This window comes from Aotus nancymaae, unplaced genomic scaffold (genome assembly GCF_030222135.1).
Source record: "Aotus nancymaae isolate 86718 unplaced genomic scaffold, 86718_ANA_hifiasm-v0.15.2.pri h1tg000043l, whole genome shotgun sequence".
NCBI lineage: Eukaryota > Metazoa > Chordata > Mammalia > Primates > Aotidae > Aotus > Aotus nancymaae.
Genome location: NW_026988457.1, coordinates 8,295,060 through 8,310,554, shown reverse-complemented (window position 1 = coordinate 8,310,554; position 15,495 = coordinate 8,295,060). Strand labels below are relative to the sequence as shown.

Here is a 15,495-nt window from a genome sequence, read left to right as displayed (position 1 = left end):
TTAATTTTAGCTTGGAAACAAAAATATCTAAGTTAATTCTTAGGAAGCTTGGACTCATATTGTAGATACAGGAGTAGTTTTTTTTTTCTTCATTTAACACAGTAGTGATGACTTCTCACATAATCTTAGGGGTATTTTTTACTTAAAAGCAATGAGTCCATTTCTGTTTCAACATTGTCTTTTCATTATTAGCATCAGACTTGCTTGTCTAGACCTCTGGAGCAATGGAAACCTGGTGTTTGCGTGTTCAGGGCGCAATGCTCAAAGCTGCCTCATTTCACAGCCTACACCAATGCCTGGGCAGGACTTCACCTTTGGCTTATATTGGTAAGCAAACCACTTCCCTCACAGACATTGATATGGTTACTGTCAGTTCCTGATTAACTGGAAAAGCAATAGAAGCGAAATTTATTACACTCTATTAAGACGTGTACACTTCCAAAAAGTAATGCAGAATGATCCTATCAGTTTATCTGCACCTTTTCTTCCCATCAGAATTGTAGAGAACCACAGCAGTATTTTTGCAGGTTCTCAGGATCTAAATCGGGCCCCCAGGACACAGCAGCAGCTGCTCAGGAACCAGGAGACTTGCCCAGGGACCACCTGCAGCGATGGTTCCCGTAGAGCTCCTCTGTGTTATATGCTCTAGTGAGATCCAGAGTCTGCACTCATCCACAATAACCACCACACTTACAGCAATGGGAAAATCATGGTACATTAGTCAAGACAGACCCAAGGAAGGATCCTCCACGGGTCCTGGCGCTCAACAGGTCTCAGTAAAATGTCCATTGAAACTTGAGTAGAGGGGTTTACATAGTAGCAGCAGACACGAGAAAATTTTATTGCTTCAGTCTCCGTTGAGAAAACAGGGACAGTATTTGTTAAACCACAGCACAACAATGAAGTTTTATTTATTTAGAGACGGAATCTTCACTCTGTCGCCCAGGCTGGAGTGCAGTGGCGCGACCTCGGCGCACTGCAACTTTCGTCTTCCGGGTTCAAGCGATTCTCTTGCCTCAGCCTCCCAAGTAGCTGGGATTACAAGCGCGGGCCAATTTTTGTATTTTTAGTGGAGACGGGGTTTTGCCATGTTGGCCAGGCTGGTCTTGAACTCTTGAGCTCAAGTGATCCGCCCACCTCGGCCTCCCAAAGTGCTAGGATTATTGGCGTGAGCCACCATGCCCGGCTTAACATTTTAAATTTCTTAGTGGCTTGAAAAGAAAGCACTGTAAAAGTATTCGCCTTCCCTATCCTCTACATGTTTGTTTAGAAAATAGCAAAACAAACCCAAGTGTTTACTAATTCCTAACATTTAAACTGGAAAGACTGGCCATAAGAAAAGACTTAATAAAATTGTTAGTCATCCCGAGGTGACGCCTTGCCTCCTCATCTCCAGGCGGGGCAATGAGAGTGACTACGTGGGGCTTGGTGTCATGAGAGCTGCCCTGGAAAGGGAACTTGGGATGCTCAGGCTGCTAATGACGTGGTCTCCTAAGGTCCCCAGGACAACTTGAGCAGTCCCCGCGAGCAGGCCCCGGCCCGGGTACCGCGAGGACCCCTTAGAGCGGCCTGCTTCTCCCCTAGGCGCGAAACCCTGTGGCAGGGCCACTTTAAGGGCGCCCGGGGCGTGCTCGCCCACAGCTGCAGCCAGCAGCCATTACTGCGGCGGCACGCAGCGGCTGTGGAGCTCCTCCTGCTGGGAGGCTACCCCAGGACCCAGCACGTGTGCGGCGGCCATGGCTGCTTCAATTATCTGCCAGGAGCACGGCCGGATCTCGGGCCAGGTAAGAGGCGGAGGAAGGGGAGGCAGCTGCGTTTATAACCTCGCGAGCAGGCCCCGGGCTGGTGGCCCCCTCGGCCCTCAAAGCCCAGCCTGGGGAGCTCTCATTCTGGGGGTACCGCAAGGAGCGGGTAGCAGGAAGGGCCCCTTCCAGGGCATGAGTTCGCCCTCCTGCTGCGCTCTGAACTGGGGAAGCGCGGACTTGGCTTTCGAGGGTGGCCCTGGGTGCTTTTAGGGCCTGAAGTCGCGGGGGTGGGGTGGACGGGGCTGATTTATCTCAGGAGAGGAGGCCATGGAAGAAATAGGACTGAATCGCGTTATACAGAAAACCCAGTGTAAATGAAATTTAAATGAAATATTCAGAGTGAAACTTATCTGGAATCCAAAAATTCCAGATTATATCACATCAATTGCTCAATAAATGTGAATTCTCCAACTTAAAAACGTCTTAGTCCTTGACGTTTGCCCAATTTATTTTTCGAGCAGAAGGCCACTTGTAGCATTGACTACCTAGAACACAATTTAGTATGCACGCTGGGGCTGGTGGCTGGTCAAAAATGTGAATTATTTTTAATATAAAAGTTTCTTTAGACGCGCTGTCTTCCTGCATTGCCCTCTGCACAGTTGGGCATGCTTATTTTCAGTTTGCACGCTGGCGTGGCGTCCCAAAGCGTCCTTCGTGGAGCTTCCACCCAAATAGGCAGCTTTGTGTGGAACCAAAGCCGTGATGGGAAGGGGACCTGCTCTGCACCATCCGCCACCTCCATGGAAAACAAAGAGCCCACTGACCTCTCTTGAAAGCGCTTTATTTTTCAGCCCCTTTAGCAAAGCACAAAATCACTTTTGTAACTGTTTTCAATAAAAGTGAAAGGTGATGATTACCCCACTGGGAGGAAAGCATAGGCGAAACCTCCCCACTCCAGAAAGCAAGGCCAGCTGGGGCAGGGGGCTTTCATCTTAGTATTTTCCACATCTTGATAAATAAGAGAAGGCAAACTTTTGTGCTGAGTTTAGTCTTTTTACCTCTTAGAATGCTCTGCAAACTTAATTTCTCCCCTAAGAGCAAGCTTTTTGAAATGGAATTATAATCACTTTGAAGTAGACTCGTTTAACAGGTTTTCTTAATTTTTCAAGATGGAGGAACCTATTTAAACTCTAAGGAAAAATAGTATTTTATGATGCAGGATTAGGCAAAGCTGCACAAAACGAATTCTGAATGAAATATCTGATTATCTAGTAGAACATTTAATTGTGGTTTCCTCCCCTTAAGAGAGTGTGGAGCCCCAACTGACTTCTTTGTGTGCCTTTGTGAGAAGAGCGAGTTGCCCAGTTTCTCCAGATAGAGCTGTTTAAGTCCCTTGACTCCTGGGGAAACTGAAGGCCCACAATTGCCTCCTGAGAGCCTCAGCCCTGCAGCTGCTGCTGATTGTGGGCTACGCTGCTCCTGGTGATAAGACTGACATAAATAACAACTCACTAAAATGTGGGAGTGATTTGCTTTAAGCACTTCAGCACCTGCTGTTACTAATTAAGGGTTTAGCCTGCCACAGATTGCAAATGGAAATCCAGTGTTTTAAAAATTGTAGAGACTGGAGTGCCCTGCATGTTACTGTGATCACAGAAATGAAACAGCGTGGATAAAGTGTGTTGGTGACAATGATGTCGTGTTATTAAAACTGCCCACACTTAAAGGATATGTACCAAGGTGTTAATAGGGCTTACCCTTGAGTGGTGGAATTACAGATACGTTTCTTTTTTGAATTTTTCAGTATTTCCCAATGAATACGTGTTACTTTTGTTTAAAAAGGGATAGTAAGCAATTCAAACAGAAAAAGATATTTCATCAAACGAAGTCTAGCATTGCTTCAAATTATAGTGCTCACAGGTGAAAATCTTAGATGTACTAACAGGCAGTTTTCCAAGCAGAATATACTAGAAACGCTCCTTTTTCATCAGTAGATCTTTTTCATTGCCTGTGTTCATATTACATTGTCAACAAGATATTTTAACTAAATAAATATTCACATTTATGTTGATTATAAAGTATTCTGTTAATTTGAGTTAACTAGAATTGGGATAGTGGACTTGAACAGTGTTCTGATTTGTCTATTAACATTCCAAGTGTGCTATGGCACTGATTTTGTAAGGCAGGGAAAGAAGCATTTGGCAAGAGAGCAAATCCGTTCTTTCCGGAGCTTTATGTCATACCCCCTCTGTGCCATGATGCAAGACACTATGCAAAAACTTCAGACTCCTACACAGAATGGTGGGTTAGTGGTGATTGTTTCTCCTCATCCCTTTCCAGATTGTGTTCCTACCTACCCTCAGATTTCTCCCTACTTCCCAGTACCCATGTTCTGCCCTTCATAACTCTTTCTAGACGTTTTTTTTTTTTTTTTTTCCCCAAAAGGCTGAGAGATTCTGGGGACATTGGGAACTGAGCCTCTGAGGGTAATAGTGCAGTCAGAATGCCATGTGCTAGCTAGGGAAAGACTCAAGCTAGGCATCTGATTTCTGTTATTCTAAAACTTATGCTCTGCAGGAGGTCCTGCTTCCTGAGCAATGTGATTCAAACAGTGCAGAGATCAATTAGATTGAGAGTTGTCTTCAGTGCCCAGCACGGACACATTTTTCCCTCTCCCCAACCCCTCCCCTGCTAGGTTGATTTGATGCTTTCTGTGTTCTTTGTGCTGAGGTTCGGTATTACTTGAGAAAGCATGGCAATAACTACCACCTGCAGGGTATTATACAAACACTTCTCGTAACAATCTTGCAATGTAAGTATTTTGATCTTCCAGATGAAGATCACTTAAGTGTCTTATGCAAAGCCACTGGTAAATAGTTGAACTAAGTGACAGATTCTAGTCTGTCTCAAATGGCTTTGCTCCATTCCCACTGCATCAAGCTGTTGAAAAAGGATTAGTAACAGCCTTGAGTAGAACTGGTCATACTCTAGTCTTCCTGCATTCCAAGGATCAAATGCCATGCTTTCTTATCAGCAGAGAAAAGGGCTCTTAGAATGTAAGCCCCATGAGGGTAAGGACCTTGTCTGTTCACCTTGTGTTCCTAGACCCAGCCCTGTGTTCCTAGACCCAGCCCTGTGTCTGTCCTATAGTAAGGGCTCGATAAATATCTATGGAGAGAATAAATGTCAAGCCTATTTACGCAGATACATAAAGTGGCAGGATATTTTAAAAGAAAAAATAAACTTTACTAATAGGAAGTTTTACAAACTACATCCCACGACACCCTAGTTTATATGTGTTATTGTAGTATGGTTATTAATAGCACCTCCTTTCATTCTCAAAAACGCCTCAGTTTGGAAGATCAATTATATGGTCATCCACCCTAATTGTACTAGATGGGTTATTTTTGGACATTCATATTCACTTCAATTAATCAGGTTAATTAAAAAGCAAAACTATAATTGCTCCTGTTATGATCACTTGTTAATGATTGTTTCATTGTTTGGCTTTGAGTTCACAAAGAATATATTTGTATAGAAGAACTCGTGCTACAGTGGCGATTCGAAAACCATCTGCACTTACAAGCATCACAAAGGCTTAGCCTCCCATACTGCTCCTAAAGTGCTGCTGGAAATGAGGAGTGTTTATAAAATGGAAAGGAAACAACTAGTAGGGCCCCAACACTCTCTACTATAGAAATTCCATATTTCAAAGCTTATTTAAAAGTGTTAAGCTGTCTTCTTGGAATATAGAGTATTGCGGGAGGTAGAAGGAAATAAGGTTGGTAAAGTAGGTTGGTAGCAGGCTATGAAACGCCATGCTAAGGAGTTTCAATTTGTAGTCTGTTTACAGTAGGATAGCACAGGTGAAGGAGATTGACTCATGATGGTGAATTGAGCACACAGGTCAATCTCCCTCTCTACCCCAAACTCCATAGCAGGAGATATTTTCAAAATGTGATGATTCCTTCAAGTAAATATCATGGAAAAATAAGACAGATATTTCAAATTAAAAGATCATCAAGGAGATACAACAAACAAATACAATGCATAATTCTTAATAGGATCTTGGTTTGAACAAAGCAGTTCCTCTCTAAACGATAAAAAAAACCCACAGAAAAATGTGACATTTAGAAAGCAGATGGGGTCCAATTGCAACTAAAACAAAAGTAGAAAAACCACAGCTTACAAGACATAAAGAGAAGAAATGCAGTGATAAAACAATGTTAGTGATAGTCCAGGCTCAGTGTTGACAGAAACAAAGATGAACGTAGCTCAAAGGGTGCTCACCTGGTTTGAATTAGCTGGATGCAGAACACTCAGGGCCAGGTGGGCCCCCTTGATTTACCCCGTGGACTCTTCCAGCTCAGTCCTGCTACCACAGGAGCAATGATGCTTTTAACTTAAGAATAAAGCCCAGGAACTGTTCTCTAAAGAAAATGAACTGTACATGGGATGAGAACTCTTGGTGTGGATAATTTCCAGACTTCTGTAATTGAAAAAGGAAAGGAAAGGTAGTTTTTCCCAGGAGGGAAATAAACTAACATGCTTGGTCTTCAGAGTAAAGCCCACCTTGGCTTGACAATTAGCTGGCGCCAACCTCTCCGTTCTCTAGTGTTTGTATTCGCTTACTCACACCAAACCCATAGTCAGTTGTCTCATTAAAGGAGGCCCCCACTGGGGAAACACCACCCCAAATGCAAGAGAAACTGCCTGTTCATATCCACTTAGTTCTTGATTCATATTTATGTTTGGAAACCAAGGCTTGCCAGACATTAGCAGAACTAGACAAAGGCACAGATAGGACAATTAAAAGGACAGATTTTTAAGGCGCTATAGTCTGAACATTTGTGCCATCTGCAAAATTTATATGTTGAAATCTTAACTGCTAAGGTGATGGCATTAGGTAGGATCTTTGGGAGGTCATAAGGGGGGAGCCCTCATGAATGGGATTAGTGCCTTATAAAAGAGTCCCAAGAACCCTTGCTTCTCTACCATGTGAGGACACAGAGAAATTGCCATGTATAAGCCAGAAATTGTGCCATCACCAGACACTTAATCTGCCAGTACTGGGGTCTTGGACTTCCCAACTTCTGAGCTGAGAAATAAATTTCTGTTGTTTATGGTCTTTTGTCATAGCAGCTCCAATGGACTAGGACATAAAGGAATAGGGAAAAAAAAAGAATAGAAAAAAACTTCTTAAAATTTGCATTTGTATCTGTAGAGAGAATATTACATCCTAAAAAATATTAGGTTATGAAAAATTACTAAAAATATCTTAGAAATTAGTAATTCACATTAAATGGATTGAAATTGAAAAAAAAACCTTAGAAGGACTGAAGACTAAGCCAGTGATCTGGAAAATGAGGAAATTTCTGAGAGAGAATTCGAGGCATGTAGGATCACTTTAAGACAGCCAGCATCACACAGAAGATTTACAAGGAGAGACAAAGACAACAGAAAGGAGGAAATAAAGAAATAATAAAATAAAAATTTTGGAGTTAAAGATCCACTGTGGCCAAGTAGGATGAATAAAGTATATGCTTAAACAAAACCTGGAAACTATCAGAACCCAGAGGAAAAAGAGAAGAGCATCCAAAGAAGAATGAAGCAGCTTATTCTTTTCATTAGCAACTTTGGATTCCAGAAGGAAAGTGATTTTGACCTTAGAAGTGTTTGCTGGGTGAAACTTGCACTGAATTGTGAGAGCACGGTGAAGATGTTTTCAGACATGCTAGGACTCTGATGCTATCAGATAGGCTTTAAAATAATTTTTTGAACTGCAGTTCAATAAAACGAATCCAAGAAAGAAGCAAATATGAGAAACAAGAAACTATAAAAATCAGAGAAACAAATAATTAAGTATAAATGTTAAGTTAATATTGAATATTGATTGGAATTAAAATTCCAGATAGTCATAGCATGAGAAGTGCATGGGGTGGAGGGAGACATGTTAAGGATGCTGCCTCGTTTGGAGAGAGGCTGTAGATTTAGATTAACTCTATATCTTAATTGAAAATGTCTATGTATACTTACTAAAAATTAAGTATTTCTGAGATTTCAGTGGCCAAAGTGGAGTAATTTGAGTAACAAAACAAATGTTAGTATTGGATTATAACCCAAAGAATAAAATGAATGTCCAAAAGTCCTTACTGATTTAAATAAACAATTGACTAAATAAGTAAATGAGGGAGAAGGGACATATCTTCCTTACATGAGATTTCCACATCATAAATGTAGGTGGAAGGAAATAGAAAATCACCAATGGAATGTCACAGTAATAGTTGTTGCGTGCAGGCTCCACGAATGAAGGGCAGGAACATGGGGCATAACTTTACGGAGAAATGGGAGGATTTGCAAAGACTCAAACCATCTTCCCCAACAAATTTATTAATTACAGTGATGGTTTTAACATACATCCCCAATTGTTTGATATTCCTCCATTCAAGAGGTGGTACTTTAGTCCCCTTCCATTGAGTGCGGCTGGACTTAGTGACTCCCTTCTGAAAACAAGAGTGTGGAACGGAAAAACAAGTGACTTGACAATGGAGAAATTTTGCAGACACCATCTTAACCCAGTGACCAAGGTGAACGTCTCTGGCAATCTCCCGTTGATATACGACAACATAAGAAGGGGACACTTGTGTCCATGGTGTTCTACCCAAAATCTATAGTCCGACTCTAATTATGAGAAAATGCCAGACAAATCCAAGTAGTGGGACATTCTACAAAATGCCTGACCAGCACTCCTCCAAAGCCAGAAAAAACTGAAAAACTATTGCATATTAGAAGAAACGAGGAGACATGAGGACTAAGTGCAGCCTGTTATCCAGATGGGATCCTAGGACAGAAAAAGGCTATTAGTGAAAAAATTGGTGGAATTCAAATAAAGTCTGTAGTTTAGCTAATGGTATTATGCTAATATTAATTTCTTAGGGTTTTCTTTCTTGTGGTTAAAAAAATCCCCCACAATTTCTTGGTTTTTATAAACATACTGTGGTTGTAAGATGTTAATATTTGGGGAAGCTGAGTTAGGTGTTTATGAGAACTCACCATGCCCTCTCTGCAACTCTTCTGTAAATCTAAAATTAATTCCAAATAAAAAGACAATTAAGCACTTAAGGAATAGAAATTAGGGATTTCACTCTCAAAATATTATAGGAGCAACAGGATGGAAAAATGAAAATTTGATCAGCCTAGGAGTGGTTACGGGAAAAAAGAAAAAATTACAGTAAATAGGAAGCCTGAAATAACAAATGAAAGGGAATAAGGTCATTTCACATTCAACTGTAAATGTTCACAATTAATTAACATTAGCTAATTCATTACATTACATTAATGAAGTTAATGTACACTAGTTAATGTCAGTAATGTAACTAATTACTCAAATTTATACATTAAAAACTGAAAGGTCAGATTGTAAAAACCATATAAATTCAATTAAAAGCTATTTATAAAAGTCAGAGAAAATCAAGATGGTATAGAAGAGTTCAAAATAAGGGGATATGAAGAACTAAGAGCTGTATGTCGGAAAAATAAAATTTGAGGTGAAAAGCATTAAAGGGCAAGGAGGTATATTTCATATGGTACTATTCTCTACATAGAATCATCTATATATATTATTTAATAACTTACTATATAAACAGATCACATATATTGTTAAATATTATAGTTACATATTTATACAAATATCATTATCATGAACCTTTATGTACTTAGCCCATAAGTATAACCTATGGTTAGAGAAATTGATGGATTGACAAAAGCATAATTAAGGAGATTTTGATATTTCTCTTTCATAAACTGAAAGATCAAATAGACCTAATAGATGCAAAGAAAGAATTAACAAGTTTGCTCTAAAACATATATATAGAGCTCTATGCACAACAGAAAATAGACATTATTTTCAAGTACCCATGGATGATTAACAAAAACTGACTGTGTATTAGGCTATGAAGAAAATGTCAACACATTTTAAAAAGTAGATGTCATTCAAGACATATTCATTGTTGACAATGCACTGAAATAAGAAATGAGCAGCTAACAAATACCCACACAAAAAAATACACTATACCCTTGAAAATTAAAAATATCTTTATAGAGGTATTTAGTAAAAGTCTTAGATTAAAATGGAAATATCAACTGAAATTATAAACTACCAATGAATGAACATGAACTCACTATATATAAAAATTTGTGGTGTACAACAAAATTCCACTAGGAGGAAAATGTAGATCCTCTACTATGCTGCCCAGTCAAACTTTCCACACTGATGAAAATGTGTAATTAAACCATCTGTTAATCCACACTCACCACATGAGGATGCTGAGCATGTGAAATATGCCTAGTGCAACTGAACCAAATTTCAAACTTTGTTTAATTTTGATTAAATAAAGTTGAAATTTAAATAGCCACATGTTTAAATTTAAATAGCCACATGTGGCTAATGTAGTGACCCACACAGTTCTGTATTCACAATAAAGCATTACCAGAAAAAGAAAAACTTAAACTTATTTATAGTTAGGGAGCAAAATGAATTCAACATCAATAATGGATATTATATATATTTTAAAATTAAAACATTAAACATAAATCCATATGAAATGGATTTGTAAAAATGTACATGAACAAAATTCATTTAAGAGAAGGTGGGAAATTTCAATTTGCCATTCATCAATAAGGAACTATAAAACGAAGTATAAGATCCACCTCTATAAATTTCTTCAGAACCTGATTTTCTAGACATGTTTTACCAAAACTTAAGATTCAGATAATTTCTGTGTTTTATAAACTATTCAAGACCATAGATCAATACTTTATTCTTCAAGACTGGCATAACCCAGATACCCAAATGAAATAAGACAATAAAACAAAATTATATCAATATTCACTTATGACCATAGATGCAAAAATCTAAAGGTGAAAGAATTGAATTTATTACATATTATAAATAGGTTTATTGCAAAAATCTAAAGGTGAAAGAATTGAATTACACATTATGAATAGGTTTATCGCAAAAATCTAAAGGTGAAAGAATTGAATTTATTACACATTATGAATAAGTTCATCCCAGCAATGCCATAATGGTTTGACATTAGGAAGTCTATTAATGGAATTCACTACCTAACAGATCAAAGAATAAAAAATAATATACTGAAAAAGCATTTAATAAATATCAACACCCTTTTCTGATGTAAAATTCTTAGCTTCCAAATAGAAACTTTTTTAACTGATAAAAGATATTGATCAGAAATCATCAGTATCATATTTAGTAGTAAAAACATTCGAAATACTCCCACTAAAGTCAGGACCAAGGCAAGAATGCCTACTATCACTCCTGCTATTCACACTTGTTCTGGATGTTCTAGCCAATACATACATTCTGGAAACAGACAAAAGCCTCATTTTTTGAAGGCAGTAGGATTGCCTACCTAGGAAATTGAGAAGAATCAACGGAAATGTATTGGAACTGAACAGAGAGTGCTATAAAGTGCATTATTTGAAGCAAGTTCCTTTATACAGAAATCAATAGCATTTCTATATGTCAGCTGTAATCAATCAGAAAATGTACTGAGTAAGAAAAGAGATCCCCTTTACAGTGACCTCCAAATGTTGAAATACCTGGGAATACATTTACTAGGACACGTGCAAAATTGATATGAAAGTCCATAAAACTGAAGAACATAATAGAAGACCCAAATTCTCTGAGACACATACCTCCTAAATATGGAGATTTAATGTAGCAATGATATTTTCTAATTAACTGTTAAAATAGAGGCAACCGTAATTAAAACTTTAACAAGGTTCCTTGAAAAACTGATTGTAATTTCTGTTGGAAGAGAGATTGTTGGAAAATATCTAATAACCAAATAGAAAAATAACAAGGAAGGAACCATATGCTCTATATCAAAACACACTATAAAGAGCTAGTAATTAAGCAGTGTGGTATTAACCAGGAATAGGCAAATAGATCAATGGATCAGAATGAAGTCCAGAAACACACACCAACACACACCCCTACCTGACATTGTGAAAACTTCTCTCATGAAAACACTGAGAGGTTAGTCTGTTCAGTAATCCTCTTGGGTCAATTAGTTCTGTATTTTCAAAAAAATGAAAGCAGATACCTACCTCATATTAATTACCAAATAAACTCCAGCTAGCATAAAAAGCTAAATTCCAAAATAAACCCTTAAAAGTATTAGAACACTCTACCAAAGCATATTTTAACATAAACAGAGATGGCTTTGAAAGCAAGATAAAATTCACCAAAGCCATGAAAGAAATAATAGATTTGTCACTAAATATTAAATACTTATTAGTGACAAGAGACCTTATAATCAGAATTAAAGGCAGAGTGACAGACTGGAAAAAAAAAGTAGTTGACTAATATCCAATCTATATAAACTCCCACAATGCAATAAGAAAAATACAAACCACAAATAGGAAGGTGAACAAAGGGAGTAAATGGGCACGCATAACAAATACGTGATAATAAGATGCAGATTGCCACTAAAATGAAAAGATACTCCATTCAAAAAATGCCAATAAAAAGGATAAAGGTTTTTGCTCGCAATATTGGCAAACATTTTAAAAGGTTTAAGAATAATCAGCCTTATTAAGCGTTTGGGGAAACGAGTACTCAAATATATTGTTTATGGGGATATAAATTTTTGTGTCCTTTGGAGTATGCAAAACAAGTAAAAATTTATTTTCTGATTTTCTAGTTTTGATTGTAGGATATATGCTTATTTGCACAAAGATGTATTTATAAAGGTATTTATTATGGCACTATAATAACATCAAAACCCAACACCAGGAGAATGTCTCAGTCGATTATCATCATCGAAAATAAGGAAGACCGGATGAAGATGACAGATGAGCACATTCACCCCTGATCCCAACAAATAACAGAAAACATATTTTTATGAGAATAAATCTATAACAACCTGGAAAATGGGAATGTTCCCAGTGAATCAGAATGTTTGAGGAATTGTTGAACTATATTGTTAAATGAAAAAACTCACCTCAAAAAATAGTAACAGCCCATTTATGAAAAGCTGTATAGGTGTGTATTGTACTTATATGGTTGACACAAAAATTGTCTGGAAGGATAGATACCAAGCTCTTGACAGCATTTGCTTCTAGAGAAGGGATTGAATTAGGATATGAGAGATGATAAAGGAAGATTGACTTTTTTATAAAAAGAAGGAAGAAAATTAGGTGAGCAGGTAGAAGTGCAGAAGCTTTGCTTACTTTATTCTTGCCTAGTTTCTTGCACCTCACCTGTTCTTTCCTGCAGTCCTCAGGAAACCAGGCTGAAAAGAGAGGGAAGCCCATGGGGGCCATCTGCACCAGCATCCTGCCCTGTAGAGTTGCTTCTTTGACAAGCTGCCTTTCTCTTTGTGCAAGTATTTCCAGCTCCTTCACTCACTCTTTTGGCTTCAACTCTAATCACCTCCCAAATCTGTTTTCTCATATAGGTGTCTATGGCCTGGCATTTCCTATTGTCTTCTATTTCCATTAATTTAAGTGTCCCCATTCTTTGGCATTTTCAGTGGGTTAGTTCATTAGCTGTAGAGAATAAAACAGAGAGAAATAAAAGGTGAAGATGGGAATGCTTTTTTTCCTAATTGAATATACTTGAAAATATCTCCAAATGCAAATAAAGAGCCATTTTGGTTCCTAATATTGAGGTTTGAATAGCACATATATTTCATTGAAAGGACTTTATTTCAGTGTTTCTTAGGATTTAGGAATTTAGATCCTTCTCTGTCCTCTGGAATGTGTGTTTCACCAAAATAAATCATGTGGGAGAGTCACCACTTTGATCCTTTCATCAATAAACAGATTTTCCAGCAGGAAAGACTTTTGGGAAAGTGAGTCATAAGAACTCTGTTGTTTAATAGGATGAGAGAGAAATTTGCAGAAAAACTGAAGTAGAATAGCATCAGTAGGCAAAATGTTTAAAAAAGCATGACCTTCAGATTTTTCCACTACTTCTAGGTACTGAAGATGTGAAATTAATTGTTCCTGTCCTTGAGCTGCTTATAGTTGACCAACTAGCCAGTCAGACTAGAGGTGGAGTCAATCACTGTATTATTTGTGAGCTTTATTTATCTTGTCCTCTCATGCATGACGTTTTCCCTATGCCTAGGTAATAATTATGTGACGCCTCTGCTTCCTTCTCTTTCAGGCAAAGATAGATGTCTTATTAGTTGGAGATGTCACTGTGGACTACCTGGCTGATATGGTACAGAAATTTTTTTCAAACACAGCTGAAGTCACCATCACCATCAGTGACATGAAGGAGGCAGCAGCACTTTTGGATGATTGGACATTCAATGTGGTTTTCTTGAAGATGCCTTCTTCACTAAGCGCTGAGGAGCTAGAAGCCATCCAGTTAATTAGGTAAACTTCCAAAGCCTTGACCCTGTATCTTTAGAATCGTTTTTCAAAAACCCATTTTTATAAAAATCCTAAAAAGATGATATATTTCTATTTTACTTTTTAAATTGAGGGTCCAGGAAGTGGCTCATGACTGTAATCCTGGCACTTTGAGAGGCCAAGGCAGGAGGATTGCTTTAACCCAGGATTTCAAGACCTGCCCGGGCAACAATAGTGAGACCTCTTTCTCTACAAAAAATGTAAAAAATTAGCTGGGCGTGGTGGCGTGCACCTGTAGTTCCAGTTACTTGGGGGCTGAGGTGGGAGGATTGCTCAGGAGTTTGAGGCTGCAGTGAGCTATGATCATGTCACTGCGCTCTACCCTGGACAACAGAGTGAGGTGCTATTTCTAAAAAAAAAAATGAGGGATATTTTCATGGGGAGATTCTATATACATGTTATTATTTCCGGTTTGTGGCATTTTATTATGAGAATTATTTTAACTTTTAAAGTAATAGGTATGGATTAGAATGTAAGAATCAATTGGTCATAGAAATTTATTTAGTATGCAATGCTTATGTTATTTCCACATGTAACTCTTTTTTAATAACTGTATCATTAAAATGGTGCATCTTTTCAGACTTCATTAATTGTAGTGGCAGACACTAAAGGAAGTGAGCACTCTTATCTCTCTGTTCTGTCAGCTGGGGCCTGAGGTGTCTCCTGGAGCCTTGAGGCCCTCTGGATTCGTTGGGTCCAGAAACCACCACCTCCAGTGTGGTCATTTCGTCTTGTAGCTCCATGCAAGTTCTGCTTCTCTCTTTTTTTTTTTTTGAGACAGAGTCTTGCTCTGTCACCCAGGCTGGAGTGGCACTATCTTGGCTCACTGAAACCTCCACCTCCCAGGTTCAAGCAATTCTTCTGCCTCAGCCTCCTGAGTAACTGGGATTTCAGGTGCACACCACCACACCCGTCTAATTTTTGTATTTTTAGTAGAGATGGGGTTTCACCATGTTGGTCAAGGCTGATCTCGAACTCCTGACCTCATGATCCACCCGCCTGGGCCTCCCAAAGTGCTGAGATTACAGGTATGAGCCACTGCAACTGGCCAGGTTCTGCTTCTTTTTAACCCACTCCAACTCTAGAAAATTGGAGTTCAGTGGTGGGAGAGTTAGATTCTTCCCTGCCACTTACGATATATTTAGATTGGGTTAGATTAGAACAAATTTGTTCTCCTTCCAGGAAATACTTGATAGACAAAGTGGAATTGTCAATTAAATTGGAACATACGAGAGTTTGTCAGAATTACAAAACAGGCCTTTTTTGGCTAACAGAGAAAATTCAGAGACAATATTTTGATCCC

The 15,495-nt window shown here is 38.4% G+C and overlaps 1 protein-coding gene across 1 annotated transcript in view; it reads left to right on the top strand.

Moving 5' to 3' along the window:
• The first annotated feature begins 1,707 nt into the window (after window positions 1-1,707).
• The window catches only part of SOHLH2 (spermatogenesis and oogenesis specific basic helix-loop-helix 2), a 43,988-nt gene continuing 30,200 nt past the window's right edge, over window positions 1,708-15,495 (top strand). The window contains exons 1-2 of the mRNA XM_012465514.2: window positions 1,708-1,784; window positions 13,942-14,156. Coding sequence (XP_012320937.2) covers window positions 1,737-1,784; window positions 13,942-14,156 — 263 coding nt within the window. The 5' untranslated portion in view covers window positions 1,708-1,736. The remainder of the gene's footprint in view (window positions 1,785-13,941; window positions 14,157-15,495) is intronic.